Here is a 26,970-nt window from a genome sequence, read left to right on the forward strand (position 1 = left end):
AGGAGCTTAGAGAAGGAAGCTAGCAGCGACCTTCGCAGAGAGGTGGGGAGAGTGAAGAGTTCTGGCCACACCAATTAGTTAAAAGAGGTTACAGAAGGAGCTGAAAGGGGTTATAGAAGACTTGCATAAGAGCGTGAAGTACCCAGTGGAAAAAACATTAATGTTTATGTCAAAGGGAAAGACACTTAAGTGTCTTAAGTGTTCTAAGAAACGCAAAATCAAACCAAGCCAAAAGGAAAGTCAGCTGCAACTTAGTGGTTATTGCAGACTTCCATCTTCAACAAAAGAATTAGTTAATTCTTAAACTCCCAGGAGGTTGGTCCGAAAGCCAAATCTAAGGTAAAGTATATAATTTTTGTTATAAAACTTATAAAAATAGCTCATTATGTCCATCAGTGGAGTAGGAAGAAGTTCGCTGAATATATGTAGGCTCAGGTCTTGGATTCTGGCCCCTTATTCTTGGCCACTGAAGAACCTTCAGTGACTGGAAGAATCACATCAATTTGTTTGGGATGGTTGAAACTGGTTCTTTCATGGGTGTGTGTGTGGATTTTCTAATTCTGGAAAATTTCCACACTTTGCTATGATTGTGTTCAGAGACAATGTGTGAATGGTGGGTATTATATTTATATATAAAATGTTTAGAACGTTGAAGAGATTTTGCATAAAACCATGTTTGACCAAGTGGCCTGGTGATTCCTTTTAAAATATGTAATGGGACAATTGATTTCAGACTTACAATGTTAAAATTGAGTATTATAAAATAATTTGGCTGAATTTATAAACACTATTAGAATTTTTAAGACAACTTAATATTTATTATGTTAATAAGTTTATTAGATTTACGAGACCATTTAGCTGGAAAAGTATTACTTGTTAGGTTCGGAATTGAAGTACTTATTAAAGAAAATTAAATATAGTGATACTGTAAGTGTAATTTAAACGTTTAAAGATAATTTAATTAACTAGGATATAAGTGGGACTGATTCTTCAAAGATTTTCGTTTCTTTCAATTTGAATTGCTCAAGCTTTATTCAAAATGCCCTTGAAAGTGAACACATTTATGTATATAAAATAATATAGCTTAAAAACTTCATCTATTATTTAATTTATTGCTTTAATTTCTTTATATTAATCAGGACCATCAAGGAAAAACAAATAGCTTTGTCCAGGCTTAAAGATAGTAAATAATCCATAGTGAGAGTTTTGAAGATTATTTTTTTTCTCATTTTTTTTGTTTTTTTTGAGCAGGGTTGGGAGACAGAGGGAGAGGATCTTGAGCAGACTCCATGCTGAGTGTGGAGCCTGACGGTGGGCTCGATCTCAGGATCCTGAGATCATGCCCTGAGCCATAATCAAAAGTCGGATACTTAACCGACTGAGCTGCTCAGGGGCCCCTTGAGGATTATCTTTTCTGGAAGTCAAGCCTGTGGCAGATATCCATGGTTCTAACAAGTGAGTTTGCTCAACCCTAGCCTTTCTCAATAGCCACTGAATACCAGATTTCAATTAGGAAATGTCTTATATACAATGCCCTATTTTGAACCCTAAGTCCTTCCTGAGAGGCTGAGAACTTCCCTTTCCCCTTGACTTTGCCCCCTTCTCTCCACATGTCACTACTCGCAGAGCAAATGTGACTCAGAAACCGGTTCCTCAGGGTTGTGATATTAAATGAGGCACACTTGGGTCATTACGCCGTAAGCCAATGCCTATGTTTCATTGGGCTGGGTTCTCTAGAAGGTGTGTTGTTGCCTGTGTTACTGGAAGAGCATTCCACAGGTGTGGGAAGAAAGGACGTGCCACCGGCCTCAGCTTCTAGGGACTTTTCTCTTGGCTGGGAAGGATTTTATGTTCATCAGAAATACTTCCAGAAGATTCAAGAAGCGGTAAGGGTGACACAAATCTGTGAAGGACCAGCATGGGGATCCTATACTCTGAGGTATGTGACCTTTCTGGAAGTAAGATTCCAAAGGTGTTGAAAATTGTTCTTGCTTTTCAAATGTAATTTCCTGTTCCTGTTAAAATGTGTCCTTTCCTGGCTTAGCTTTCTGTGAGAGTGTTAAGCCAAAACAAAGTGCTGTGTATTAATCTTTTTGATACATTTAATATTTTAAGGCAAATTATTTTGCAATTCTAAAACTCTACCTACATCTAAGTAGGGAGCAATACGATAAATATGTCACAATGTCCAGATGTTTGTGGGGGTAATTTGGATCTTGCAGGAACTTATGAAAATGGAATTAAAGGAGTCATGTTTTCTGATGTCAAACTTCCAGAGGAAAAGTGAAAATTGTACCCAACTGGATTTTCTAAACATACAAAAGTAGACTGGCTCCTTTATGGAACCACACGGACAGAGCGACACCTTTCAGCTTGGCATTTGAAAAGAAATTCATTATCAGCAATTATAAATAGAGATCATCCCTATTTAGAAGAGGGATAAATGCAGACTATATTTTTGATGCTTTGAGTTTTTCTTTTCACATCTGATAAATACAAAAAATGTCTCCCCCTGTATTGAAAGTAACCTATTAGAATCAAATATATTTGTAATACTGTTTCAAAGAAGTACAAGTAATGTATACACAAGAGTATAAGAGGTGTAATGATGTTATTACTCACAATTTATCCCTTTCCTCTCTAACACAACCAGTTATTCTGCATTTCATTACAAATGCTCAACAGAACCTCCTTGGGTAGTTCTTCTCCTCATATTAAAGGCAGTTTCTCTGCATTTGCAATTATTTCTAATGCCTGTCCTGTGCGCGTGCATGTGTGTGTGTCTTTCTGTAGTCAGTGTACTCTTTGATTAGTTTAAAATTGCAGGTATGTCTTGCTCAGTGACTCTAGTTTGGTGAAGAGATCCTATATATGAAACTGACAATACATGCAATATTCTAAAATGCTACTACTCTGGGGTTTCTCAAACTTTAGATTGCTGGAGTTAGAGGAACCCAAAAAACAGGAACTTGTTTAATGCAATGTCGAGAGCCCCCAGCCCAGATAGTCCATTTCACTCAGTCTGTGGTAAGGTTGGCAAACTTAGCTTTTAGGGGAGCATCCCAGGTGATTCTCCCATAGGTGATCAGTTTACCCCCCATAGGAGAGAAACACTACTCTAAGGTGAGGGCTTTTCAAATTTTAATGTGAGTACAGATCACCTACGCTCTTGTTCAACTGCAGATTTTTGTTCTGTAGGTCTGGGTGGGCCTGAAGATTATGCACTTCCGTTCCTTGATGCTTATGTTGTTGGTCCACGGACCACACTTTGAGTAGCCAGGTTGCAGTCTAGGTCCTGAGAATAATTACGTTAAAAAAAAAAAAAAAAAGTCTCTGCCTGCGCAGTGCAATTGTTTGTTGATTAGGTGTTGATTTGGCAAGTAGTTGAGTTGAGTCAAGGTGAGGTAAGATATGTTGAATTGTTTTTAAGTATTGTTGGGGAAAAGAAAATTTTCTTCTACTCTTCAAAATTTCTTCTGGTTTGTCTAAGAACTACATTGACCTGAGACAGATTAACAGGAGAAAATCAAATTTAATTTTGTATTACATAGGGGAACCCTATGTATATGAGAGTTCAAAGACAGAAAGGTAATATGCCATCCTGAGCTAAGACATGGGATAGGAGTCCAGGAGTCAATGGAGAGGAGGCCAATCCACAGGCAAAGAGAAGAGCAGGTGTTTCACAATGAGATGTGCGCCCTGCCCTACGAAGGGCCACTCAGATAAAATTTATCTCTGGTAAAAACTCTCATTCTGGGAGAGACACCTAATTTAACTTCTTCCATAGTTCAGGGAAGGGAAAAGTTTCTCTTGAGACTGCTGGATCTTGATTGCCTCTAGTCCAAAAGAGTTCACATGTCGAAGTGGCATATTTTTTGGGAGACTTACTCTGAACCCCTTCAGCATCAATGAGAATATCCCCAGAAGTGGAATCAATGTTTCACTTTTCAAATATATGGAGGACAAAGTGACTTGGAATTTACTATGATATTTAAAGACAAATTCAACAACCACACACATGCAAATCCACATGCATACACACACCCCTAAAAAGCCCTAGCATACCTAGAAGCTCAGAGGTAATTATTCAAAGCTCATAATTAATATTGAACCAAAGGTAGCCTAAGATAGTGTTGAAATAGTTGCTTTGGCCAGACCACTCCATATCACAAGTGGAAGTGGATTCTAAGCCCTTCCATCTGATTGTGCACACTTGTCCACTAACTCTAGTGTTAGCTGCGTGAAACACAGGAGCCCCTGGGAAGTCTGCCATTTCCAGAAAGAAGATAGTTGACCACCATTTTGGCAAATAGTTTCTCAACTTGCAGAATTCCCCCTTGATATCAGCTTGTTTTTTTTTTTTTTTTTTCCTTAAGGTAAAAGTAGCCATCACTGAGGATAGTAAAGGCATTGGTAAGACTAGCTTGGGTGGCAGGTTTGTATCAGGAGTAAGATGTTGAATCTTCCCTATTGTCAGCTGTGTCGAGGATGCTGTTTGCGGAATGCCTCTGTTTATTCTGCTGTCTTGTTCCTCCCCAGCAGCTGATCCCGGGAGATACTCAGCTGGTATGAGCGTGCTCTCACTGAGCCCTGCTGCAAGGACTGGGGCTTGTGTGCTGGATTTAGACACTTGGCATTTTCAGTTGACAGAGTGATGATGCCCAGGGCAGTGGATTCTAGAGCTGCACCAATTCTGTCCAAGTTCTTGAAGATACTCAGTATCCCCAGATACCACCTTCTTGATATGTAGACTAACACTGTGTTATTACATGCCCAAGACTGGAATAATCTGGCTTGAGCAATGGATGTAAGTGCTGAAGAGAAGTGGGCCCTTTTAGATCAGAAGAAAGCTTAGCTGCAACTGTAGTTACGTGTGGGAGTTACTTGTGAATGGAAAAAAAAAAAAAAAAAAAGCTTAGTCTTACTCTCTGGTGTCCTGATGCAGAAGGTCTGGGGTGGATCTTCTGTGAGGTTCTCCCATCTCTAATTTTGAAGAAGTTGAGACGCTCTGGAGTAATCCCTCAAATACATAAACATAACCTACTCATCTGTGATGTATATACAGGGCTCTCTTCTGCCCTCTGCCAATGGCTCTGCGTTGCCCAGGTATAAAGAATGGGAACCACTAAATTAAGAACAGGGCAAGAGCCAGCCAGACCTGCCCCATTTCTTGGGCCTAGACTGCCTCACAGTACCTTTTAAAAAAATTTTAATTCCAGTATAGTTAACATACAGTGTTATATTAGCTTCAGGTATACAATATAGTGATTCAACACTTCTCTACATTATTCAGTGCTCATCATGATAAGTGTACTCTTCATCAGGCATCTATTTTTTAAAAAAATGTTTAGTAAAGTTCAACTTCCCACTTTGAGTGTGGGAAGCTCTTCTACATTGGGGATGAAGGCTTGTCATTTTTTCCTTAGAAAATTCTTTGTTCCCCTACTCCTCTTGGGTTGATTGGCTGGGGCCCTGCAAATCTGACTGATAACTGAAATATTAACAAAAGAAAAAGATACAGAAGTTTATTAGCATGGGCATCTTGCATACGCTTGGGAGCACCCAGCGATGAGTGACTCACAGGGGTGATTAGAACTTGGGCTCTTACAGCATCTCAACAAAAGGACCGCACGTTTTCAGAGAAGTGACCAGACACAGGAGAAGCACTTTGAGTTTCTAGGGTGGCAAACTGTGGAAGACAAATATACGGTGGAGCTAATGGAAGACAAAGGCTATGTAGTCAATTTTATTATGTCGATTCCTTTGGTGACTTCTCTGGGCTGACAAGGTGACTTTTGTCCTTCCTGGCAGAGAGGGGAGGGGAAGCCCTTCCATAAATTTATGTCATGCTTTTAGCTAAATAGGAGGAAGGTGGAGAGCTTTCCTTGTATCTGCTCTTCTCAGTTGACTTCAGCTTAAAATAATTATTATGCCAGAGGTATATTTTGGGGTGTATATTCGGCAAATATATATATATATATATTCATTTTCTAACTGGAAATTTGTACCTTTTGACTCCTTTAACCAATTTAGCACATTTCACCTCCCCCACCCTACCCTAGGCAACTGCTAATCTATTCTCATGCACTGGATTTTTTGCTTTTGTGGTTTTTATTTTGCTACTGTTGATGTTGTTTAGATTCAACATATGAGTGAGATCATATGGTATTCATCTGTCTGTGTCTGACTTATTTCAGTTATCATAATGCCCTCAAGGTCCATCCATGCTGCAAATGACAAGGTTTCATTCTTTTTTATGGCTGAGTAATAGTCCTTGGTATGTATATGCCACACCTTTATCCATTCATCCATCAGTGGATATTTAGGATGTTTCTGATATATTTTTAAGAAAGAAGGGAGAATAAGGAAGCATTCCCATGCCGGTTCTAACATCTGCAACAGAGGATGTGCTTAGAGGTCAGTGACAGGACCTAGATTGGAATAATCAACCCCTGCTAGGGGAGCTGGGCTCTTAAACAGGCCTGACTCATTTAAGCCCTTATCAAACATATTTGTTCACACTATTTACAATCACAGCAAACATTTAATTAGGGCTTCTTGTATTTGTGGTCATGTTCTAAGCACTTCATGTGCATTAACTGATTTAATACTTAGAGCAACCATATAAGAGAATCACTATTATTATCTTAATAATAATAATAATATTATTATTACAAATGAAAAATTGAAGCAGAGAGTTTAAGTAACTTGCCTAGAGTAATGCAGCTAAAAGTACTTCCTGGCTAGAGACCGGAGGCTGCAAGAGGAGACTTGTGTTTGTCTACTCAAGGAAATAATGCTTACACCCACTGATGAACACACAGAGTTCTTTGTCTACTTGTTTTGTCAATAGGGACACCATACTCCATGAATGAGTTGGTCTTAACCACTCTACTTATTGCTAGTACTGCAAAGTACTACAAGAATTAGAAAGAAGGAAGATGTGTAAGAACTCAACTCAGAGAGGTCAAGAATTCATGGGACCTGTAGAATCTTCTGTAGACTCTTGACTCTATCAGCTGGGGTAAAAGGCCCCAAAAGAAATATCTTGAAAATCATATCAGAATGAGGTATCCCTCAAACCTGGGAAGGTCTAATGATAAAGTGATCTGTGAACAGAGGCACACACACACGCCCAAGCCACCACCACCACCTCCGTTAACATTAATCTTTTGGGCATGGGTCTTTTTGTCAGCGAGGCAGATGTTACTATAGAAAAAGGCACAAAAGAGGAGAAAGATTGTATTGAAGAATAATGTCCACAGAGAGCAATGGAGGTCAAACAGGGCTTTTGGGCAGAGCTGGTTGAGTCGAGGAGGAGAACCCAGGGAGACAGAGAGATGTGGGCAATGGGAAGCCATTGGACTGAAAGTCAAGAAAATGTAGAATTCAGTACTGACTGCATTGGGAACTCTGTGGGACTTTATATCTATAAAACGAAAGCAGGGTGAGGTCAGGTTTAGCGTCGTGTCATTCCGTGATATGAGAAAAGGAAAGGCAGAGACAATGGAAATAAAATGCCTCCTTCACAATCTTACCAGCTCTCTCTACTTTGTGTGTTGAACCCTTAGTATTGGCACTGTGTATTAAAAAGTAAATAAATAAATAAAGCACTACTCTAACTGCTTTCTTAATTCTTCCTTATAGAAGTATTTTTACAAACGATACTGTACTAAGTCACATTTCTAAAAGGAAATGATAACTTGAATGCAGGAACAGAAACCAGGGCCAAAAATTTGTTAATATTTCTTCATTCATTCACTCATCCATTTATCGAATCCACAATATTTGTTGATCACACACTGCATTCCAGACACATGCTAGTGCCTGGTAGATAGTGATAAGTAAGTAAAAGTGGACCCTGACCTCTTGGAGCTACCAGTTTAAAAAATGAATATACACGGGGGCAGCTGGGTGGTTCAGTCGGTTGAGTGTTTGTCATGATCTTGGGGTCCTGGGATGGAGTCCCCGAGTCCTGCATCGGGCTCCCTGCTCAGCGGGGAGTCTGCTTCTCCCTCTGCCCCTCCCCCTGCTAGTGCTCTCTCTCTCTCTCTCTCTAGCTTGCTCTCTCTCAAATAAATAAATAAAATGAATATACACATGTAAAAATAAGTGTAAATAATGAAAAGTGACATTGAGGAAGCATTAAGGGGAGGGGTGCACATATGCTCTTTGACCTGAAGGACTCCTCTTAGGTAGTGACACCGGAGCTGAGTTCTGAGGAATAAGCACCAGTCTTGGGAAGCTTGGGGAGAGAGTCCCAGGCAGAGGGACAGATGTGTGGAGAATTGGAAGTATGGACGGCTGAGCCCACTGGAATGATGGACGGAGTGGTGCACGCAGGTGTGGTGGTGACAGCCCCCGTGCAGGTCCAGGCAACAAGGTTCACTGTCTGTACAGAGTTTAGAGACTCATAAATCTGGCTAAAGGTTGTTCTGCTTCTTAGTATCACCCACGCTCCAGTAATTCTAGCTTGGTCCTCCTCACCCTTGGGTAGCCGTTGTTTGACCGAAGGTCCGGGTGCCCAGGAGGCTGTGCGGGTGATGTTCCTGCTTCCTCTGGGCTCTGCACGCACCTGCTTGGTGGTCTGAGGTGGTAGGGAGATATCTGGGCTTCTGATCTGCTCCATCCTGGCAGCTGGAGCCCACCCTTTCTCCTCCTCATGGGGAAAAGCTTTCTTGCTCTCTCCTGGTCGTCATCACTGACCTCAGAACTTCTAGGGTCTGAAGTCCAGCACTGGGCTCCTCTGGCCTCCCAGCAGTGAAGACAACATAGTCTCAAGCAGACCTTGTAGGAGAAAGAACACAAAACAGATAACTGTGTGCCCTGCCTCCATATATCCTCATTGCTACTATTCCTCACAATCCAGCCACTTCTGGGACCTTCCTTCATGTTCCATAAAAGCTAAATGGGCCTAAGGCAACCTTTGGAAAAAAAAAAAAACCCTGTGCCTTTTTATTGACCTGGAGGAAAGACTTTACTAAGAAATTTCCAAATCCCAGTATGTGACAAAGTGAGTCATCAGAAAGAATGGCCTGAGATTAACTGTACAAATAAAATGAAACCTTTGATATTGTTCCCTAGGATTGCTTAATCTGAAGGAGAAGAACATATCTGCTTTTGTTTTCTGAAAAGACTTTTCATGAGTGCACCAGAATTACCTGAATCATTTTGCTTCAAAAAGCACAAATCCTTCTCCAAAGTCATTAGGAAACATTTTATAGGGATGGAGCTTCATCAACGGATGGTTAATGAGCAACTACCAAGCCCTCTGAAGCTCAGGCGGAGTTCCACATGATCTTTCTGTAGACTGGGAAGAAGTTCCATTACTCTTTAGGGGAAACCACATTGAAAGTGAGGTTCAGGGAACATCTGGCTCTTAGAGACATCTGTAATGGTGCAAGCAGCTCAGATATTTCTTTTTTTTTTAATATTTTATTTATTTATTTGAGAGAGAGCACAGGCAAGGGGAGGGGCAGAAGAAGAGGGAGAAGCAGACTCCCTGCTGAGCAGGGTGCCCCATAGGGACTCAATCCCAGGACCCTGAGATCATGACCCGAGCCGAAGGCAGACGCTTAACCGGCTGTGCCCCAAACATGATCATGTTAAGTAATATCTACCGAATATTTTAGTTGATATCCACATGCTGAACGTGTCATGCATTACTGAGAGACACTTCTTAAATTTTAGGGTCTGGGAAAGTGAGACACACAGCGGGACAGGGGTGGGGTTCTAGCACCAAGTTTGGGGGTATTTTTAAAGCCAGGCACACGGGAAGCCTAAAAGGCACAAAGAGTTGTCCCTGATGTTCCAAGTTTCCAGAGTTTCTGATGCTCCTCACGGATATGAACCATGAACTGGGCTTTGAGGGAACCATACAGCTCCCAAGCAGGTGCAAAGACAGAAGACAGAAATGAACGCAGCATGCTCCTGAATTAGCTGGAGTGTTGTGAGCACAGACGAGAGGAACAGATGAAATTGGAGAGAAAGGTTGGTTTATCAGTGTGCTCTGTTCACCCTGAGCCTTAGTCTTTCAGGCTGCACAGAGCACAACTCTAGGGGGCGCCCTCCACAAGTTAGTCGATGTGGACTCACACACGCACACTTTTGGTAAATATTCCTTCTCTTCAATCTCCTCCCCGCCACCTTCCCCTGTGTCCCCACTGAAGTCTCATGGTGGTCTCTACTTCCATCTACTTCTTTCTTGTTCACCGTTGTTGTTTTATTTTATTTACTTTTTTACATTTTTAAAAAAGATTTTATTTATCTATTGGAGAAAGAGAGAGTGTGAGAGAGAAAGCATGAGCCGGGGGAGTTGTAGGCAGAGGGAGAGGGTGAAGCAGGTTCCCTGCTGAGCAGGAAGCCCCATGTGGGACTCAATGCTTCACCGACTGAGCCACCCAGGTGCCCCTCCAGTGTTGTTTTATGACCATGGCTTGAAGTCTTTCCTTGTGTCCCTTTCTCTATTTTCCCACTTCTGTCCACTGTCCTCTAAGACCCACTTCTACCTTCCTTGATTCCTGAGCACAATGTCCCCTTTCTTTCTGTTCCCCAGGGTCACCCACAATGACCTCAACATCACAAGCCTTTCCTCTCCTTTCTGGACCTCTCTCTGCCTCTGCTCCAAATCAGCCACCCAACGTGATGGTCCATGAACTCTCATCGGGACCACATTCAGTCAGCAACATTTAGGATTTGGCACCTCTGCCTCCTCTCTAACTCCATAACTGGTCCCATTTCCCATGAGATCACATGCGCTGACTCTGCTTCTAGTCCTCCTTTGTGTTGCTGTCTGCTTGTCTCTCTCCATTTCCACATCCGTCCAGCTCCACCTGTTGTCCGTGAGTTGTCCATTCGGTCTGAATCCCAAGATGAGCTGCTCCTCCCAATCCCCTGCGGTCAGACCTGTTTCCTAACCTTTGTTCTTTGCCCCCCTCACCTTCTCCACCCTTCCTTGATTGAAGAAAACCATGAGCCTTTCTTGTCGCCTCAGCCCACCGAAGCTTCCTCCTGGGTTTCTACAACCGGAGGCTTCAAGCAATGTCCTATTTGTGTTCATGTCCTGCAGCACTTTTCATGATCGCTGCCCCGAATTGTCCCCACCATGTTCCAGAGCCTCTTCCTTCCTTGTCTCAATCCTGTCTCCTTAGTTATTAACCAGTTTGTCGATTTAAATGTAATGGTGGCTTCTTGAGTTCATCTGTATATGCCTGTCTCTATTGATGATAGATCCATATTGGCATAAAGCCTGAAGATCAAACCACAGACTTTCGGGCAAACATTTTAGCCAGTGTGAAGTTCTTTGTATCCCAACCACCTGCTTTTCCTCTTTTGCTTTGCTCAGAGCCGGGATTGTCATCCAGTTTGGGACAGTCAGTGTTTCCACTGTTATTCTGTATCTCACCAGCTCTTCATTCTCTTTCACGATCACCTCTGCCCATCTTCCCTGGCTCCTCATGTTTTTTAATAATGGTAAGAGAAGCTGACCTTAATTGAGGGTTTATTCTTATGGGTCTGATCTGAGCTCAGTGCTTTATCTGTGCAGTCGCAATTCTGTGACCTGATAAAGAAGATGTGATTTTTTTTTAATTAAAAAAATTTTTTTTTTGAGAGAGAGAGAGCATGAGGGGGGTTGTGCAGAGGGAGAGAGAGAATCTGAAGCAGACTCTACACCCAGCTTGGAGCCCGACTTGGGGCTCGATCTCACGACCCTGAGGTCATGACCTGAGCCAAAATCAAGAGTCAGATGCCCAACCAACTGAATCACCCAGGCGCCCCAAGAAGTTGTGATTATTAAATGTAGAAGGGAACTAAGCACAGAGAGGTTAAGTAAGTTGTCCTAATAACACGACTCTTATGTGGTGGGGTTGAGACTGGAGCCCAGAGGGTTTGCTTCCTGAGCGTGGGTTTACAACCCCTTGACACCAGCACTTTGCCTGCCGCTGTGCAGGACTTGGGCTGGACCCTGCTGCCTCCCTCTGTGCACCGCTCGCTCCCGCTTGGCTTTCACAACCCAATCTGCCACAATTCCTCTCCGGTCACATCACCTGATTCCTCATAGACCCTGTGCTCAGGGCCCTGTGGTCTGCCTTCTGCCCATTGCTCTATGAGCATTGGTGGTCCTTCATGGTCAGATCCAGAACCTCCCCTTACACTCTACTCCCTAAGTCCATCTTCCTTCTCGAAATTCTTCCTTCTTTGCACCTGGGCCGTATCTTTTTCCAGTTTCTCCTGCAACCTCCCCGACCACTACTTCTTTACCTCTTGCCAGATATCGCTACAGCTAGGTCAGCTTGGAGAAGAATCTGAACACAGAAGCAGGAAGCGGCCCAGGGCAGAAGAGGACTGACCAGTGTCCTGAGCGTGTAGACTGTAGCTTGACTGGGGTGTAGGTGGAACCAGACATGACCTCAAATGCAAAGACCTATAGCCAAAAGACATTGTGAAGGCTGTTTTGCAAACTGCCTGCAGTAACGAGAACCAGGGTGTGTGCGTGCTACGGTCATTCTCCTGGCTTTCATTCCTGGCCCTGCCAGTTATGAGCTGACTATAGGTTAGAAAGACAACCTCCCTCAGTTTCACTGATACAAAATGGGTGTGATAATACTATTTAGCTTAGAGGGTTGTGTGAAGGTTAAATGAACTAACCGAGGCACTCAATAAAAGTTACCTCATATTATAATTTATTCATACACCTACTCACCAAATAAACACTGAATGCCTACTATGTGTCAGGCGTATGCGGGATGCTGGGGATACAACGTACGAGTACAGACAGAATACCCACCCTTATGTAGCTTTCAGTCTAGCAGGGGAGATAGCTGTTAGTAATACTCGTGCCTTTATTTACGTAAAGATTTTATGTAATTACTTTAGAGAGAGAGCGCGAGAGAGCACATGCACAAGTGGGGGGAAGGGCAGAGGGAGAGGGAGAGAATCCCAAGCAGACTCCATGCTCAGCATGATGTCCGACGCAGGGCCTGATCCCACAACCCTGAGATCATGACCTGAGCCAAAACCAAGAGTTGGAAGTTTAACTGAGCCACTCAGGCGCCCCAGTGCCTTTGTTTACTTAGATCAAGGGTACAGATAAGGCAGTGGTAAGAGCTGAAGTTGGAAAGACAGGATTCGTGAGATCTGAAGAATCCTGTGTCAGCTCAAAGAGAGCATCCTAACTCAATTGGTCACCAAGTGACCAAAGTTTTCAGTAGGGAAGTGACACGAAGCTGCTGCTTTTGATGGGTGGCCTTGGGGCTGGAAGGGCAAGACAGAGAGAAGCAAGACCAGTCATCTGCTAGTTCTGCAACAGTCCTGGTGAGAATGACAAAGATCTGAACTGGTACTTTGACCATGAGGATGGACAGAAGAGTACTAAGGGATAGAATCATCATGACAATTTCCCAGGTTCTCCACTGGTTTCCTCTTCACCGAGAGTTCCCCTAAGTCCCAGAAGCTTCAGAGGTCAGCAGAATTCATAATAACTCTTCCCTCAACCCCAGTGGACAGCCTCTTCCTCTTTCTGGGCCCCAGCTTTCTGTTGGCTTTCCTTCGGCCCTTGTCAATGCTTTTGTGACCCTGAGCTGCCCCCTGGTGGACACTGGGAGTTCTCAACAGCATAGAACCTTTCCTGGGGTTCACTCAACTCCTGGGACCCACCACTTGTGTGTCTAATTGAACCAGGGGGACACTTTACTTTGCACACACAGGAACTCTATGCCTGGGTATAGGAAGATTAGGAAAGATTAGATAAATCGGGTTAATACGTTAAGTACGATCACTCGAGTGGGATTAAGAAAGCACTCAGAGGCACCCGGTGTCTCTTGAAGGCAAACTGTCTACTTTCCCCCTTCCTCCTTTCAGCGGACTCTCTGAAAAGATTTTTGAGGAGCCCAAGCAGAGGGAGCTTATTTGGTGTCCTCTGGGAATGTGGGCCCAGCGTCACAAGTGTTGTCAAAGCTCTTAACTTTTCTTAAAGCTTTTAACTTTTTAAGAGAAGCTGGAAAGCCCGACGACACGAAATATTCCAGTATTTTTCATGTTGTAATTTAAAATGTTTAGACAAGAAAAATTAACTCTATAGCTACCCATTTTCAATTCACAATTGTGTAATTATGTAGCTCTGTGTGGTGGACTATCAGTTCCCAAATGCTAGACCTACAAATGACAGCAGTAATTAGTGGCAAATTTTCCCTGATTTACAGTGAAATTAAAAAAGAAAGACAGTGAAATAAGTTTTTCCATACAGCTAAATCTATCTAATATAAAGGATGGCTTTTTTCTCTCCTGTGATTGTATCCTTATATATTTTGTTAAAATAGTTCTGTTTTGCACGTACATTTATGTTAAAGTATCTTTTATTTTACAAAATGTTGATTTTGCTTCTCATGTATTCAGTTGGCAAAATTAAGAGTTGGTGACTTAACATTGCCTGTTGTATTTAGCTCCGTTTTATTTGTTATTTAAATTTAAAAGACAGGGCATCCCTACTAAGATAAGGGCGACTCGATGCAAGTTTTTGAGCAGTATTTGTGCTTAAAAAGGACTACTCCTCTGGGGTACCTGGGTGGCTCAGTTGGTCAAGTGTCCGACTCTTGATTTTGGCTCAGGTCGTGATCTCAGGGTCGTGGGATTGAGCCCCGCGCTGAGCTCTGTGCTCAGCATGGAGTCTGCTTGAGATTCTCTCCCTCTCCCTCCCCCTTTGCCTCTCTTCCTGCTCACACTCTTTCTCTAAAATAAATAAAATCTTAAAAAAAAAAAAAAAGAAAGGACTATGTCTTGACCTTATAGTTGATGTGGAAGATGCATTGGTTGGAGAGACACTTGAGGTCCAGGGTGTGACAGTCGTAGGGTGTGACAACATAGAACAATTTTTACTTTATTCCTTTGTTTTGTGACTGAGGACACGGAGACATATGAAGGGAAGAGATGTGTTCAAGGTCACCAGGGAAATAGTAGCAGAACCACTATGACAAGCCAGTTTCCTGATAGCAGATACACGTCCTTTGAACTGCTCGGGTCACTTCTGTGTCAGCCAGACAGAAAACCCGGGGACGCGGCTGAGCCCAACTGGTGACGAGGTCTAGTCAAGGGATGACTTCAGGGTAGTAGAAAAGTGATCTGTGTAATTGTGCATTTCTACTGCATTTTGGACCCCTGTATCGTGCTCATTTCCTTTTGGGGTACAGAAGCTCACCTCTTATCTGCTACTGAGCTGACTTTCCGTTAGGATGTTTCTTTCATGAGTTGGGCCTTGGGCTTAAAAGCACCTTTCAAAAGCTCGCTGGATGTGGTATCTGGCAATGTTAGAACATGAATTGATTAGCAAATGTACCACCCCAGCTTTGTCACTCAGGTCTGCCTCAGCTGGTGCTTATTAACCGGAATCTGTGCTTCTTTAACTTTGTATTCCTATTGGTGAGCTTGTGTGTGTGTGTGTGTGCACGCACTATATTCCCAACTGGTAAATATATTTCACGGGGTGAAGAGTAATGCATTTTATCCTCCTCCCTGTCCCCCGGCAACTGTGGCTGGAGCCCAGGAGAGGTCTGACTTTGTTACCAAATTAAAGAATGACCGAATAAGCAGGAACAATAATTTTCCATAAATTGAGCCCCATCTCTGTGCCCGGTATTATTCTAAGTGCCCTTTTTTTTTTTTTAAGTCTCTAATTAAAATCAGTCTGAGAATATTCAGTATCTCCCTACCATATGCCAGGGCTGTGTTAGTACTGGGGATATGACTCGAATCGATTCCAGTGATGAGTGGAATGATGCAGCCTCTGTCCGCAGGGCTCTGGCAACCTGAACTTGGACACCTCCCCTCACTTGTGCAACCTCTCCCCATGCCTGCGACACGTGACTATAAACCATTAAGGAAAGAATGAGAGTTATCTAGTTGCGGCCAAGCAGTGCCAGCATCAGGAAAGGCTTGATAAAGTAAAAATTCAGCGATGGCACGAAGGACAGACAGGTCAACAGGCATCCAGCTGGGCAGAGAGGGGGGAAAAAAGGATTTGTGCGGAGGGAGCAGTGAGGGCAGGGGCTCAGATGGAAGGACCAGAACATGAGATATTGAAAACAGAAGAGAGGTCCAGAAGGAGGGGCAGAGTGGGCACAGAGGTCGGCTTTGGTCTTACTGGTAAGCTCCCATTGTGCTTTGCAAAGCTCCTTTGAACACTTTTGAAATAAAAAGCGTCGAATCCAGTTAATTAAGTCATTTGTTATTTATATGTTATTTGTCTAAAATAGGTCTTTTCCACTGCACCGGGTTCCTTGAGTACAGGGGGCCATACATCATTGTGTCATCACCTAGGGTGACCCTAAATCCCTCCCATATGCCTATTTTGTCTTCAGTGAAATCCTGCCTTTCTATCCACCCACCAGAGAGTTTCCTCCCTGACCTGAGTCTGCAATATTGTTTCCATGTTTTCCCTCATTCGGTGGACACATCTGTATGCCAGGCAATCTAGGAAATCCCAAGAGCTTCCTCATGGATTTAAGCTTGGATTTAAGCCTAGGCATGATGGAGACCAAAGATCTCACCTACAAAGCAATCTATTGCAATCTGGAAACACTTGAGCTTTAAGTGACGGGGTGAGGATTTTTCTCTTATGGGGCTTCCATTATACCTGTATTGCAAAATCTGCTTTTGTGTTTCCCGTCTCAGCCTGTCTGCCAGGCAGCCTACCAGAATGACTTGGGTCAAGTGTGGCGGTGGGTGAGAGAAGACAGAGCCTATATCAACGTTCGAGATGGCTTGAATGGAGACACTCCCCTGATCTGTGCTTGTAGGCGAGGACATCTGAGAATCGTTTCCTTCCTTTTAAAAAGAAATGCTGATGTGAACCTCAAAAACCGGGTGAGGCCATGACACATGAGTGGGGAGGGTCATTGACCATGGTTACCCTTTCTCTTCACAGCAATGAAGTAGTGAATGCCGTCCTCTTGTTGCTCGTAGCTCCTGATACCAACTTTTTTTTTTTTTGCCTTACTTTAGAGGGACAGACACATACTATTCTATTAAGCTAAAAAGCCAAATAAATCACAGTTCAGTCAGCAGGCATATTTTGTGGTAAATTATGTCCTCATACTTCTGAAAAGAAAGGTCATTGTTCACTCATTTGACTAGTGAGAGCTTCTTCCTTTCTTTTCCTCCTCCTCCCCATGCTGTTCCCTGCCTTCCCGCTTCCCTCTTTGGCTCCTCCTCCTCACTATCACAGAAGTAATGGGAAAGATTTCCTGGAAAAAAATATTGACCTGCTGGTGTTATGTCATTAGGTTTTTGCCTCCTGGGTCAATGTTCTCCAGAAGATCCTACAGTTTGCTTTTGGGTTGAAGAATGCTAGTGAGACATTTAAGGACAAACAAGCTCATGAACCAGAGGTTCCTTGAAGCCACACAGAAAGGCATAAAGATTGTATTTAAGATGCAGTGTTAGCTGATGGGATCTTCAGAATCAAGGAAGAGCAGAATACGTGTGTATTGCCGTGAGCATCCTTTCAGAACAACTTCCAACATTCTGAATGTGTCTGCATCATAGCAACAAGCAACATTTAAAGTACACTGAGTAAATATAAAAAGTCATTACTTGTAATAATTATGAGTGCCCTGTTCCCACTCACATACATTCAGTGAGGAAAAGCAGCCTATAGGGCCCCCCTTGCCCCTTCTGGTTCAAGACCAGCTCATTTGGAGCAATAACATATTATCAGAAAATGGATTGCTCCTGGACCTTCTTGTTTATAGTTACTGTTTTTTTTTTTTTTTTTTTTTTGCTTGGTTGGGTTTAAAAACAAGTCAGGCCTGCACTGAATCTCACAGATATGCAGCTTAGTGGAGTATGACACACTCTCCCTAGCTCACAGCTGAGGAACCAGGTGTGTGTGCTTGCGGTGAGTGGGAGTGACAAAGACAGATGTCTGTGGGTTCATGACCTCTGTCGGGAGACGTATTTATTCGGAAGCTGTGGGCAGGAGATGTTGGTCAACACAGGGATCGGCCCGAGAAGGGACAGAACCTGAGCCAGCCTGCTGGGATCCTCTGGTAATCATGAACATCTTGGAAAGGACTTGAGGGATATGTTAGAAAAATAGAGATATCACAAGAAAGGTTGGGCTTACATTTTCTGTTTTTAAAATATTTTTAATGGTTTTTAAATGTTTAATCTTCTTAATTTTCCCCCAATGTTAATCTTGGCACATTAATAATTTAACCAGTGCCTTCTCATTTCTTAAATCTATGTTTAGGACTTATTTTCAGAAGTACTAAATAAACAAAGGCCTTAAAATAAAACACACAGTTCTGCTGGCAATTCATATGCACATGCCTAATAGAGAACATCAATTCTATGGAAAGCAAATTAAATTAAAACATAAATATACCTTTTTTTTTTTTTGGCTTGTCAAATTGACCAGGATTAAAAAAGGAAACCGAGTGTTGATCATGAAGGAAGTTTAAATCATTATGATTTTACCAGAGCACAATTTAACAATACAATATGAAAAGCATTCATACCTTTCACATCAGCAATTATACTTTTAGAAACTTTTGCTAAGGATGAATTTGGAAATGTTGACAAAGCTTTATGAATGAGGATGTCCAAGCAGCATAATTTATAAAAATAAAAAGTTAAAATCTTGGAAAGTCCAACAGATAGGGTTTGGTTAAATAAATTAGAATAGCTCCATTCAATAGAAAGACATGCAGCTATTATAGTCATATGTTTAGAAGTTTTAAATGGCATGGAAAATGCACGAATTCTAAATGTGAGTTGAAAAAAAGCAGATATGATTTTGCATATGCAGTATGATCCCACATTTTAAAATTCCACATAATGCATTTATTTTATTTTATTTTAATATTTTATTTATTTGACAGAGAGAGAGAGAGCACAAGCAGGGGGAGCAGCAGAGGGAGAGGAAGAAGCAGGCTCCCCACTGAGCAGGGAGCCCGATGTGGGGCTCGATCTAGGACCCTGGGATCATGACCTGAGCCAAAGGCAGATGCATAACTGACTGAGCCACCCAGGTGCCCCCACATAATGCATTTTAAAAGACTGGAAGACACTACAGCCAAAATGTCAACAATTATTTCTGGGCTATGATAATGGGTGATTTTAAATTCTGTCATTATATCCTTGTTTAGTTTACAAATTTTTTACAGAGAGCATATTACCTTGATATTAAAAAAACAAAAATTATTCTTATTTAAGAACTGTGCCTCCCCCAAGTTGAAATTAACCTCTCTTTTCTCTCTGGCTTTCTCTCTTTTCCCATTGATTTGGTTGGTATTCCAATCATCATGGCCTGTTTTGCATTATATTTATTGTGTTTGTTTCTGTCTACCTTTCTTTGATTATGAGGCCATGAGGCTTTACATCCGCCCACAGCCCGTAGAAGCTTAAGTCTGTCACCTGATAAATAGTCACATATTTGAAGAATTAAATTGACTTATTTCCATTCTTCCAGCACTGTATGTATGCATGTACGAACAGGGAAGATATGCCACGTGGTTAAGATTTTCCCAGAAACAAACCACAAAATGAATAATTGTATACCAGAGATGTGTCAGGGGTAACGATAGCTTTTCACACTGAATTCAGTCCTATGTTTCTATCTCAATGTATTTTTTCCCCAAAAAACTAACATGCGTGTGAGAATCCATCTTATTTTTAAAAAAATATTTATTTATAGATTTTCGAGAGAGACTGTGCGTGAGAGGGGGAGGGGCAGAAGGAGAGAGAGAGAGACAATCTCAAGCAGACTTCCTGCGGAGCCCACGTGGGGCTCGATCCCACAACCCTGAGATCATGACCTGAGGCGAAACCAAGAGTTGGTTGCTAACTGACTGAACCACCCAGGCGCCCTGAGAATCTTCAGATTATACAATGGAGAAGTGGCCTTATTAATCAGACACACTCCACAGAAAGAGTTGCCATGGGTACCATAAAAATAAAAAGCACAAACCAACCTTTTTAAAAAAATAATGTAGTTTTTTTTTTTTTTTTTTTAAAGTAAGCTCTACTGCCCAACATGGGGCTTGAACTCACAACCCTGAGATCAAAAGTCGCATGCTTTACCGACTGAGCCAGCCAGGCGCCCCACAAACGAAACTTTCTGATATGGCAATCTGAAAATATGAAATTTGAAATAAATATTAATAAAAAATTTATTTTCTCTATTTTGTTTTCTTAATTTTCAGAAAGAGAGAAACTGCTTGCATTATGCTGTGAAGAAAAAATTTACCTTCTTTGATTACCTACTCATTATCCTCTTAATGCCCGTTCTGCTTATTGGGTATTTCCTCATGGTGAGTAACACCAGTGTGATCAAAGGGTAAACGGGGAGGAGATCAACAGCATGACTCATCAAGTTTTGCTGGGCCAGTCAGATGTAGAGAAACAATGACAAAATAAGCCCCTGGTTCTTATTCTGTGCCTAACATAACATAAAAAAAAAAAAAATAAGAAAAAATAATTATTTCTAAAAAAAAAAAATGACATTTCCAACATCTATTTAATGCTGGGATTTCAGGAAAGTGAGAAGAAAGGTAGCCAACTAGGTTAATCTGCGGTAAAATCATCTGTGCGATGTTTATTTAGAAAAATAAGTTAATCTTGATTAAGAATCATCCAAAGAAAGCAGAAAATCCCAAATATTAAAAAAAAATTCCCCTGCCACGTCTTTTCTCCTTTTTGGTCAAAAGAGCTTGTGTCTTTGTACACATCTTTGAGTTTCTGATTTTTCTGGACCTGCCCTTGTTGTGTGTTAAAAAGTAGATCCCAAGAGATTTGCAGCCAGAAGTTGAGAAACACGGAACATCTTTATAGAGCATTTCAAGCCAACCTTTTACCTTGACAGAGTTGAATAACAAAAGATAATAGTTGGTGTAGGAATGCATTCATTTTATGAGTAGAAGATGAAGCTTGAGATGGTTATTTTTGTTTTTTCAAATTGAGTGATAGCTTTGCACTAACTCATTCCCTTCTTCCCACCTTGTTACCTGGAGTCCGGTTCCATCGTTGAGAGATGACTCAGGAGATGTGTCACTTAATCCAATTAAATGACCAAGCTCCTTTCCCTCTGTAGCTAATAGACCATGCATGTTAGTTACTTTTGCTACCGGAGGCTTCAGAACAGAGTCTGCCAGTTGGAAGTGTAATTACCTCCTTGGGTATTTAAATGTCACAGAACTTGTGGAACTCTAATCAAATATGATCCTGCCGATTTTGATGCTTGGATTTATGGGAAAAAGAAAACATAAGTCCCTGATAAACACATAATCTGCTATCCTGGAAAAGTTCTTGAAAATTAATTGCGTATTTAGTACAGAGCTTTGGTATATTTGTAGTTTCAGGGCGGGCGAGGGACCTACCATTCATTTCCAAAACGATCACAAGGGTGATGAGCAAGACTCGTTCAGAATTTGTTGACACACAACCTTGCTTTCTAAGACCGTCGGAGGTTTAAAAGCTGGAGGCTTTGGCAAAAATACTGATGGTAATGAATAACCGCCTCTGATTGCGCAATTTATCCTACTTATTCATGGGGCCGGAAACTGCACATTTGTGATGCACAAGGCGTAAGAGAACATTTTAGAGGAAGGGACCAGAAAGGACTGTGTTACTTCAGAGAAAGGTAGGAGGAGACAGGCAGTTTCCACATTGACGCGGGAGGGAATTACAAAGAAAGAAGGAAAGTGGGTGGGGCTTCCTGCAAGGCAAAAGGGATGAACTTCAGGACTTGCCCATCTGTTCCCTTCGAGAGCTGTGCTCCCTAAAGCAATGGGATGTTGGGGGGATGCTCAAACTGTCCTGTGGTCAGAATCTCAGGGGACTGGGCAGGAAACGTGGATGTCTGAGGAGTCTCGTTCATTTCGTTCCTTTGTTCGTTCATTCAGCACATACTTACTGTGGACCCACTCCGTGCACACACTGCTGGGTGGGAGGGATGCAGTGGGGAAGCAAACAGGTGTAGTCCTTGTCCTCGAGAGAGTCAGAGAGTAGTGAAGAATGGGTCATTAATGAAATAACCACAGAACGCATGTAAAATTACTACAAAGTAGGTGATGCAGGGAGGTGATCTGCTCCCAGAAGAGAGAGATTTCACCCAGCCGGGTAGGTCAGGGAAAGCCTCCTGGAGGAAGAGGGGCTTGGGCTGGGATATTAAAGATGGATTTACCAGGCAAAGAAGGGAGGTCTAACATGGGGCCCCCGAATTTACATTTCCAATTTCCCGGGTGCTGATGCTGCTATCCCAGGACGGCACTCTGAGAATCCAGGCTTTACCTGACTGATATTGGAGGGGGCGGGGCGGTGGGGGAAATTTTAAGAAAGGTGCATAGACGTATAGACATGTTGGGGTTAAAATAAATCCTGTTGAGTAGAATAGTCTAGGCATAAGATGGAGAAAAATTTTGTCAATGAACCTCTTCTGTACTTGCTGTTTGTAACAGGTGTCAAAGACCAAGCAGAATGAGGCTCTTGTCCGAATGTTGCTCAATGCTGGTGTCGATGTGAATGCCAAAGACTGTGTAAGTTCGTGTGTTTAGTCATTTTGAAAGAATATTCAAAATGGTTTTTGCAGGCAATGTCTTTGTCACCTACAAAGTTACTTGCTTTATTTTCCTAGACACTTCTACATTTTCCTTTGCTTTCTTTATATTCCATTGTCTTTCTTTCTTTTCGTTTTCACTGCTAGTCAGGCAACCTTGAAGTGGTTTGATGCTGCCACTAAAGTCATGGGAATAAAATCTTTATTGGCGAGAGGACATTTTTTTTTAAAAGAACCGCTCCCCCTTTGGTGAGAAGCTATGAGAAATGAAGGCTCTGCTAAGAAACTTCCATCCTCCGTAGTTAAGACGCTGGAGGCCGAATGCCTACATGTCAGTCTAGGCTTGTCACTTTTTGTCTGTGTGTGTTGTGGCCAGGCATAAACTTATTGGACTCTCGGTTTTCTCACCTGTAAAGTGAGGACGTTGATAGCACCCATCTTGCAAGGCTGTGTGCCTGGCGCTTAGTAAGCTCAGCGAGTACCAGCCGCTGCAGCCAAACTCCCAGCCCACCTGTAAGAGAGGCCCCATCTGTAAACTAGATCGGTAAGGATCAAGGTCACAGAGCCCAGGTGGTGCTGAGGGCAGTGACCGCCGAGCGGCAGCCCCTAACTTCTTCCTGTTTCTAAATATCAGGTTTTGTTTTCACCTTTCGCCCCTGCACGCCTCTTCCTCGCTTAAATGATCATAAATGGATCAAATGTTTATTTGTATGAACTTTTATTTGCTTCTATTGATTGGATGAAATTTTGACTTCCCAATTCTGTATTGAAAAAGTAGGCAAGTTGAAATTTGAGTCGAAAAGAACCAATATTTTCTTTGTGGCCCCTAATTCATTTTATGTTGTGTGTATCTGTGTGCGTGCGTGTGTGTTACCGTTTTGTTTCGTGATGGAGAAAATGTGCCCATCGCTGTTTCTATTCATTATTTACATCGTCTTAGTTTTGGTTATATTGGTATTGTATGTTTAGATGGAGGTAGCTCCATGTGCCTGTGTGTGCATGTGTGTATGTGTGTGTGGGGGGAGAACACAAGAGAATAAGTTTATGAAATGCATGTTTTTCCTTTTATTTAAAATAGGATTTTTGGATTAATTGGAGTAGATGACCACTGTGCTCCACCAATTCCTTAGATAACTTTGAAATGTATTAAGTAAGATGTTATTAAAGATTAGGTAAAAGATTTGTTGAAGATTTTTCTTGGTCTTCTCATTTAAATTCAAAAGGTTGAAAACTTTGTGATGAAAATTGCTCTAGGATATTTTTCTCGTTCTCAGTGTGTCTCTAGCTGGATGATTACGTTCCTGTGCACACTCGTGTGCCCCTATATGCACGCAGGCACACCTTCCCCGCCATTTTTCTAAAACGGAATGTTCATATCGTTTTTCCACCTTTAAGTGATGTGGTGCATTGTATTTTTAGGGAATTAGACTCTTTATTTCACATGGGAACGTTCAGCACCAGATCTTCCACTTACCATCTCACCACTTAATAAAAATGAGTGATCGCAACATTATTCACTATGATCTCAGAAGAGTTAATAAGGTCTGATATTTCGTCCACATACCAAAGCCACGGTTGCTTGGCTGCATTTTGAAAAGCAAAATTGGGGGGCACAAACACCCTAGCTGTACATTTCTTATCACTTGGAGTTAGTGTTTTAAACTGGTACCAACAGAGCAGATCCACTATTTTAGAACACAGAATACAAGCTCCAGGAAACCTGTATGGGCGGCTTCTCCATAGAGCTGCGCTGCTCCTCTCACTGTGCTAGGACAGTATGAGCGCAGCTGCCTTCTTCAGCTTGTGGGGACTTTAATCAACAACCACAGAGGATGATATTTGCAAAAAGGCCCATGAGGGGACCCGTTGGGAGAAAAGATGGCAAGATGATCAAGGGGGTCATCGCCCAGACATATGGAATCCTACCAAGAATCCCTGAGATAATTCGGCAGTAGCGTTGTTTAAGTTGGGAACAGAAAATGAGAGAGGAAGATCTTAAGGGCTTATAGGACATGAATTATATGCACGTTGAGGTGGGAAAGGCGTGTTAAGTACGAGAAATGTAGTTGTGCATAGATGACTTGCGACTGGTTTGCTTAGCTGTAGGCTGTGAGATGTGACACGACACCTGCTAGGGTCGGTGGAGCCCACTGACTAGCCGCAGCGTCGGTCCTCTGTTTCAGGATGGCTGCACCGCGCTACATTATGCTTGCCAAATGAAAAACCAGACCCTTATTCCTCTGCTGCTGGAAGCTCGTGCTGACCCCATGATCAAGAACAAGGTAAGCATCTGTGGACCGTTGTCTGAAGTCTCTTCCAGCAGCATCATCTTCTCATTTTAACTTTGTATTGAAGTGAATTAATTGCCTCTGATGTTGTTAGCAGCAAAACTAATTGTCCTCATTAAGCAATGAAGTTATCCTATTACTGTTGGAGCCGAATGACATTTAAAGCCCTTACCAAGCATGTGAGTCAGTCAGTCTGGACTCTTCGCTAGACCTTTTGCTTTGACGTTGGACTGTATTGGAGATAAATAACTCTAGTTTCTTTTTCTCTTCAGCGTGGTGAGAGTTCCCTGGATATTGCGCGGAGATTAAAGTTTTCCCAGATTGAATTAATGCTAAGGAAAGCATCATAATCTTTGTGGCCTTGCATGGAGAAGTAGAAAAAGTTAAAGGACTGGATTCTGTCTCCATTTTGGACAATTGGTCTGTGGACCGTTGAACCTGGATGCTATGATTTTTTGGTAACCATAATGGTGGTTTCCATAGTTAACATTTTGGAAGAGCTTTGTATTTAGAATTTTCTTTTGCCCAGTGGAGTTCACCATGGTCACGATCCTTCTAGGAGAAACACTAAAGCTCCTGGAGCCTCCATTTTGGTCCAAAAAAAGGTGACGTTTCAAACTCAGTCTCTTCCGAAGAAGAGGATCAGAGTTACCTGGTTCGGTTTTCTCAGCTGTGTGGCTCTTACCAAGAGGCTGTCCTGTGGATATCATGCCCAGAAGACAACTCTTTCTCTCCGTCCTTTTTGAGTAGTAAGAGGAAGATTCAAAGTATCCATATTTGTATAGACTGATATGTTAGGGGGATGGGAGGTGAGCTTCATACGTAAATATTTACTTGGTAAAACAACGTCAATAAAATCATCCATCAGTCGTCAGGGGAGGGAGTATTTATGCCACAGTAATTGGCAAATGCTACAAGTCAGAGCTTTTTCTTTTTCTTTCCAGAGAGCCAATTTCTTTTTTTTTTAAATTTATTTGAGAGAGAGAGAGAGAGAGAGCACAGCCAGGGGGAGGGGCAGAGGAAGAGGGAGAAGCAGATTCCCCGCTGAGCAAGGAGCCCGATGCAGGACTCAATCCCAAGACCCTGAGATCATGACCTGAGCCAAAAGCAGACACTTAACCTACTGAGCCACCCACACACCCCTCCAGAGAGCCAATTTAACCAGCATACCTCTAGACATTTTGCTTTTGATTTTGAACAAAATTACGAAAAGATTAAGATGTTTGTTCAAAAATATCTTTCTGATTCTCTTGTGAATGCAAAGTAGCTACTAAGGTTGTTCATTCTGTTTATATTCTTTGGTAAAATTTAAAATAGTATTGTTAATTATTAGACAAAGGATTTCTTTTTTTTTTATGTTATGTTGATCACCATACATTACATCATTAGTTTTTGATGTAGTGTTCCATGGTTCATTGTTTGCGCATAACACCCAGTGCTCCATGCAGAACGTGCCCTCTTTAATACCCATCACCAGGCTAACCCATCCCCCCACCCCCCTCCCCTCTAGAACCCTCAGTTTGTTTTTCAGAGTCCATCTAGACAAAGAATTTCTTTACAAGAAATAGAGCAATAGGATGTGATGGTATCTGGATTATACTTCTAGAGGAGAGAGAGAATATCAAAATAATATTTCTCAAGTCCTTTGTCAGTGAGACAGAAAAGAAAGAAACACATTTAAAGATGATTGAATTTTGCAAAGCAAGACTGAGTCATTAATATCTTCAGACATGGACTAAGCCACACTATATGTGGTAACAAATAAACAGTCTAAGAAAGAATGATTTACCATCCTTGAACAGAATAAGGGTTTAATGAAAATCCAATCCAGGAGTATTTATTGAACTATGTACAGAGCCTTAAGGTACACATTTTGTGAGGGAAGTAGTAGGGTGTGGATATAGATTCTGAAGCCTTTAAGTGTCTCTTAAAGTATTTAAGACAGATTTGCATTGAATGAAGTTAGCAGGTGACTCTGGGGGATTGAATAAACAAGCGAACTTCACGCACCAGTATACCTTCAATCTGGTTTGCAAAATTACACTCTCACTCACGTAATTTATAACTGTCATCTTTGAAACTGTGTGAACATTGAACATTTTTCTAAAGAAATAAATCCAGATTTGTGGATGA

The 26,970-nt window shown here is 42.0% G+C and overlaps 1 protein-coding gene and 1 non-coding gene across 2 annotated transcripts; one reads left to right on the forward strand and one right to left on the reverse strand.

The window, feature by feature from the left end:
• The first annotated feature begins 1,556 nt into the window (after window positions 1–1,556).
• Window positions 1,557–26,970, forward strand: ANKRD22 (ankyrin repeat domain 22). The gene is made up of 6 exons (XM_031027356.2): window positions 1,557–1,939; window positions 16,666–16,857; window positions 20,199–20,306; window positions 22,452–22,529; window positions 24,733–24,831; window positions 25,110–26,970. Exons 1-6 carry the CDS (start codon window positions 1,919–1,921, stop codon window positions 25,185–25,187), a joined length of 576 nt encoding a protein of 191 aa, XP_030883216.1. The 5' UTR covers window positions 1,557–1,918; the 3' UTR covers window positions 25,188–26,970.
• Window positions 20,022–20,094, reverse strand: TRNAK-UUU (transfer RNA lysine (anticodon UUU)). Its single transcript has one exon. It is a non-coding gene; the product is annotated as a tRNA-Lys (tRNA).

The sequence above is a fragment of the Leptonychotes weddellii genome, chromosome 6 (assembly GCF_054177405.1).
Source record: "Leptonychotes weddellii isolate Sample4059 chromosome 6, ASM5417740v2, whole genome shotgun sequence".
Classification (NCBI taxonomy): Eukaryota; Metazoa; Chordata; class Mammalia; order Carnivora; family Phocidae; genus Leptonychotes; species Leptonychotes weddellii.